Below are 5,536 nucleotides of genomic sequence, written 5' to 3'. Positions count from 1 at the left end.
ATCTGGTGGCCCTTGTCGGTCGCGGCCACCAGCAACCCCTCGCACGCTTCGATGGCGCGCCCGAGCTCCCCGTACCGGGCCAACCGTTCTTCGACCGTCGGGCTGAGGTTGTCGACCGTGTTGAAATCGCCGTTGATCTTGGTGATCTGCTTCACTATCTCGTTGATCGCCCCCAGGAACTGCTCCTTTAGCACCAGCATCGACTTGAGGCGCCGGAGCTGCTCCTCGATGCCCATAATCAGTTCCTCCAGCTTGGTCGAGTTCTCGCGCAACTGTGGCAAGTTGGTCAGCAGGATCGTGCTCATCTCGAGTCGCTTCTCCTTCAGACTGCCCAGGATCTGCTCGTACGCCAGCAGCACGTCCTGAATGTTCTCGATCCGGCTCGTGACCGGTCGGTTCAGTTCCTTCAGGCGCGTCTGCACGCCCGCGATGAACGCCACGCAGCCCGCGATCCGGCCCAACGCATCCTCGTACTCGGCCAGGTGATCCTTCAGCTTTTGGCACTTCACCCGCAGCACGCTGCTGACGGCGTTCCACTTTTCGCGCAGCACCTTCACCTGGTTGCCGATGTGCGTCTTGTCCAGCTCGCTCAGCGCGGGCCCGATGGCGCCCGCAAACTCGTCCGCCTCCTTCACGACCGCCTTCATCGCGTCGCACTCACCGCACAGCGTGTCGAACCTGCGGCTCTGATCCTTCACCGCCTCGTAGCTGGTCGTCCGAAGATCGGCCGACACCAGCGACTCGGCCTCGGTCAACCAGCTCCAGACGCGTTCTCGGCGCTCCTCGAACTCACGCCGCTTGCCGTGCTCTCGCTCCATAAACTCCACCTTCCGCCCGCAGCTCTCCACCAGTTCCGCCAGCCGCACCTCGATCTCGCCAAAGTCGTGCGCCAGTTTCGCCTTCCCTTCGTCGCTGCAGTCTTTCATGATTTCACGCACCTGCCGTGCTACGTCCCGGAACGCGTTCTCCTGGAACTCCCGGATCGCCTGGCCGTGCCGCCGGCACAGCTTGATCTCCGAGCCGACGTTGCTCGCCAGCAGCGGGATTTGGTCGGAGATCTTGTCGACGTCGGCCTGCTTTGTGCGGATCCAGGCCCGTGTCACGTCCAGGTTGTTGTGCATGTTCTTCCGGCACAGGATGTCCTCCACGAGCCGGTCCACCTCGGCCCGAACCCGATCGCCCAGCTGGGCCAGTGTCCGCGACAGCTGCTGGAGCTCACCCTCCGCCTGTTGCTTCTCGCCGGGCTCCAGATCCGCCTGGATGCTGGCGAACCGCTTACCGAGTGTGTCCAGGTACGCCTGTTTGCCCTCCAGCTCCTTCGCCAGTGCTCGGAACGTCTGCTGCTGCGCCTCAGCCGACTTCGTGTCCGATCCGAGCTGATACGGCACCCCGAGTGCCTCATTCTTCTCCGCCGCCCAGCGTGCCAACTCACCGAGATCGGCGCGCAACTTGCCGAACGTTCGGTTGGTCGAATCGACCACATCCAGCCGGCGGGTCAACCGGTTCGCGATGTCCCGGTGCCGCCGATCAACCGACTTCAGCTGCTCCGTCACCTGCTGTGCGTCCAGATTGCTCACCAACTGCGCGATATGCTCCGCGTTGCGCCGGAAGCTCGGAAGCATGTCACAGTCGTCCTCCAGGATGCGCTTGATGCCCGAGATCTTGTCCAGCTTCTGCCGACAGCTCAGCCCACCGGCCCCGCCAGCCTCCACGCAGTCGATCTGGTGTGTGATCGCATCGAGCCAACTCTGGACGTCGTCGTACTGCTTCCGGTACTTCTCGATCGCCAGCTGATCATCGCGCTTGCGTTCCATCACCTGCCGCAGCGCCGCCTGGAGTTGCTCCAAGTCCTCCCGCAACCGACGGTCCTGCTCGGAGTCACCGGTCAAGTCGTTACGCTTCACCGTCACCGAGCGACTCAGTTCGCCCATCGCACGCAACTCCTGCTCGGCCGCATCGGGACGGAACTTGGCCGGTTTAGATCCCCAATCGGCCACCGCTGCCCGTTGCCGCGCGATCCAGCCCTCCAGTTCCACACGCTGCCGGTGAAGACGTTCGCAGTCCCCGATCGCCGTCACCAGCTCACCGATCCACCGCTGCACGTCGTCGATCAGATCCTCGAGCCGGGCGCGTACCATCAGTTCCTTCTCCGGGATCATCTGCGACACGTTGTCCATCGGCGAGCTCGGCCGGCTAATGCTGGCCGTGGCCGCTTCGCACGCTTGCACCGCGCACATCAGACGGCTCTTTTCCACCAGCAGCTGGTTGTGGATGGCCTGGGCACTCTCGAGCTGCCGCTGGCCGGCCCCGTAGTCCGTCACACCGACCTGCCGCTCGTCGGCCACCCGCGGTTCCAGCTCGTCCAGCTGGCGCCCGATGTCGTCCAGCGTGTCCTCGTACTCCTGGAACTTGGCCAGCGACTCGTGCAGCCGGTTCTTGATCTGGACCGACGTGTTCAGGAGCGACCCGTAGCTGTCCCGGATGTTCCGCATCTGTGTCTCGATCCGACCGCGGATTGCTGGTGCCCCCAGCACGTACCGCTCGATCTGGGCCTGACCCTTCGCGTTGAAGTCATCGATCGTCACCTGGTACCGCTGGATGTCCCCCAGAAGCCGCTCGTGCTGCGCAATCTGCTCGAGGGTCTGCTCGCGGTTGTAGATGTACAACGAGTTGTGCGCCATCAGCTGGAACGAGATCTGCAGCAGCCACCGTTCGATCTCCTGCAGGTTCGCGTAGTACGCCATCTGATCCTCGAGCTCGGTCTCACCCGCCCGGATGCGCTCGGTGCACCGATCGCTCAGCTTGCCACACCGGGACTGCAGTCCGGCCACGCGCTCCACTTCACCGCGGCTCGTATCGAACAGAGCGGCCGCTTCACGGTGCAGCGCTCCCAGATCGGCCTGCTTAAACGCGATCTCCGTCTGCGTGTGCTTCAACCGTTCCAGCAGCGTTTTGACCTCCGTCAGCTCGCCACCGTGCGTCTCGGGAAGCGCTCCGAACCAAGCTTCGGTCGCCGTGAGCCACTCGGCTACTCGGCGCTTCAGCTCCTCGTACGACTCCAGCCGCCCGGCCTGCGCATTCAGCGTGTTGAGCGACGAGCCGATACCGATCAGGACCGTATCGAGCGAATCGCGAATGTCCGACAGGTCCTGGAACATGCTGGTCTGCCGGTCCTCCGGATAAAGGTACGACGATTTGGTGAACGCATCCTGCAGCATCTCGAACAGCTTCTGGCCTTGTGGAACGGCGCCCGAGAGGGCCTGCAGCTGCGCCACCTTCTGCCTCACCACCGCCACATCGTCCGCCGCCACGTCCGCACAGTTCTTGATGGTCGCGTTGGCGTCAGCCAGCCACCGGTTGATCTCGTCCTTGTAGCACAGGAACTCCGTGTGGCTGACGAGGTTCTTCTCCGACTGCGTCACTAATCCTGAAAGTGAAGGAGATCGAGATCGATTAGATGCCCCCTCCTGACTGGTTAACCCCCCTGTGCCCCGCGTGATGGACCCCGGGATGGGTACCTTGCACTTTGGCCAGCAGCGCCGAGTAGCTCTTCTGCAGCTCGACCGTCCGGTCGCGCACCGTCGAGCAGGCGCTCTTCTCCATCAGCGCCTCGCACACATCGCTCAGCTCTTCGACGGTGCCCTTCCTGGTCAAGATCAGCTCCTGAATTTGCTGCGGTGCCGGTCATGATGGTGGACGTGTTACGGACATGGAAGTAATCGATGGAAGGTTAGAACGACACAAAGGACACTCGGACTCTCGAACCTACCTTGAGCTGCGCGAGGACCGCATCCTGGTCGCTGTCCGTCGCCAGTCCGTCCACCTTCGCGTCATGCTCCGCGAGGAACGCCCCGAGCTGTTCCGATTGGCCCAGGAAACTGTCCCAGGACGCCAGACACTCGGCCAACGTTTGTTGGGCGGCCGTTGAGAGCGCCTCCAGTTCGGCCCAGTCCGATCGCGCTTGTGCCATCTCCTGCCGGACCGTGTCCTGTCCCTCCTGACCGATAGCCATCGCCGCTAGGCCGTTACCCAACTCGACCACGGTCTCCAGGAGCTGTCGACCCGCGCCGAACGTCGCTTCCGCTTCGCGTAACTTCCCGAGCCGCGCCACGATGTGTTCCCGGTCGCCGTGGAAGTCCGAGGACTGCTCGATGGTCTGACGGGCGGCCTTTAGCCACTCATACAGCGCGCCCACCGCCTGCCGGAAGCGCTCGTGGCTGTTGACCTGGTTCTCGAGCCGCTCGATCTCGGCCGCTACCTGTGCGGTCAGCTCCTCGTACGAACTGAGGATCGCGGCCACCTCCCCCTCCACGTCCAGCGCGACTCCCGAGCTAGTGTCGGCCAGTTTGGTGCGGATCTTCTCCACCACCTCCCCGTAGTTGCCCGTCTCGCGATGGATAGCCCGGTAGCGCTCCAGAAGCGCCCGACGGTCGGCCAGTTCCGGCCCCACCGGTTCCCCCAGCTTGGTACGCACCTCCTCGCACCACTCGGCCACCAGACGGGACAACTTTCCGAGCTCCTCGAGCTGCGCCAGGTGCGCCGTCAGTCGCTGACGCGTCTCCGTGATGTCCACCATCAGCGCCTCGTACTCGCCCCGCAACCCATCGGTGTCCTCTTCGATCTTCGTCGCCCCGCTTGCCTCCGTTCCGAGCACGATTCGCTCCTTCAACTCGCACAGGTACCGCAACCGGTTCTGGCCCTGTTCCAGCGACTGTCGCACACCCTTCACCACGTTCAGCTTGGCCTGCGTGTCGGCCACCGTCCGCGGGACCGCTTCACACTCCGCTAGCTTCTCGCGCATCCGATCCAACCAGTCCTGGCACTCGCCGTACAGTGTGTTGTGCTGTTGGTGCTCCTGATAGTGCGCTTCCAGCCGCCGCATCAGTTCCTTGGCGATCGACAGCAGCACGTTGTACTTGGTGGTCAACTGAGTGACCCCGTTGCTGACGCGCGTGTCCGCACAAATGTCCAGCAGGACCTGCGCGCGCTGGTTCAAGTTGTCCAGCTCGCGCTGCCAATCGAACAGCGTCTGTAGCCGATCTTGGAACTCTTCCAGGACACGCTTCTTCTCGGGCAAGCTCGGCTGCATCCGGTTGTAAGTCTGCACTTCCTGTTCGCACGTGTCCAGCCAACGGACGGCCACCCCGTACTGATCGTCGTACTCCGTCCACCGCACGATCCCGGCTTCCAACGCTCCACTGACCCGCCGGAGGTCGGCGCAATAGCGATCGAACTCATCCTGCAGGATCGCTACCTCGCTCTCGATCGCTTCGACTTCTTCCGTGTCACCGCTGACCGCCCGGCACGCCACTTCCGCCTGCTCGAGGGCCCGTTCCAGCTTGCGCTGACCGGCCGGCACCTCACCGTCCAGGATCTTCGCTTGCGTCCGGCGAGAAACGAGCGTCTCCTTGTCACCCCGTGGCTCGGAACACTTGGCAAGCGATTCCTGAGCGTGACGGATCCACGCCGCCAGCTCGTTGCTTGCGTCCACGAACGCCTGTTGCCGCTCGACCGTGGCCCTCTCCTTCTCCAGCAG

The 5,536-nt window shown here is 63.6% G+C and overlaps 1 protein-coding gene across 1 annotated transcript; it reads right to left on the bottom strand.

Annotated features, from left to right (window-relative positions):
- Window positions 1–8: 8 nt before the first annotated feature.
- On the bottom strand, window positions 9–5,533 carry LOC128276497 (muscle-specific protein 300 kDa-like; the record flags this gene model as incomplete). The annotated part of the gene is made up of 3 exons (XM_053014956.1): window positions 9–3,427; window positions 3,519–3,672; window positions 3,770–5,533. Coding segments are annotated over 3 exons (5,337 nt in total), but the record flags the coding sequence as incomplete, so codon positions are not given.
- Between the last annotated feature and the right edge of the window lie 3 nt (window positions 5,534–5,536).

The sequence above is a fragment of the Anopheles cruzii genome, unplaced genomic scaffold, assembly GCF_943734635.1.
Source record: "Anopheles cruzii unplaced genomic scaffold, idAnoCruzAS_RS32_06 scaffold01373_ctg1, whole genome shotgun sequence".
Classification (NCBI taxonomy): domain Eukaryota; kingdom Metazoa; phylum Arthropoda; class Insecta; order Diptera; family Culicidae; genus Anopheles; species Anopheles cruzii.
Note: the sequence above shows the minus strand (reverse complement) of the source record. Positions and strands in the feature narration are given on the sequence as shown.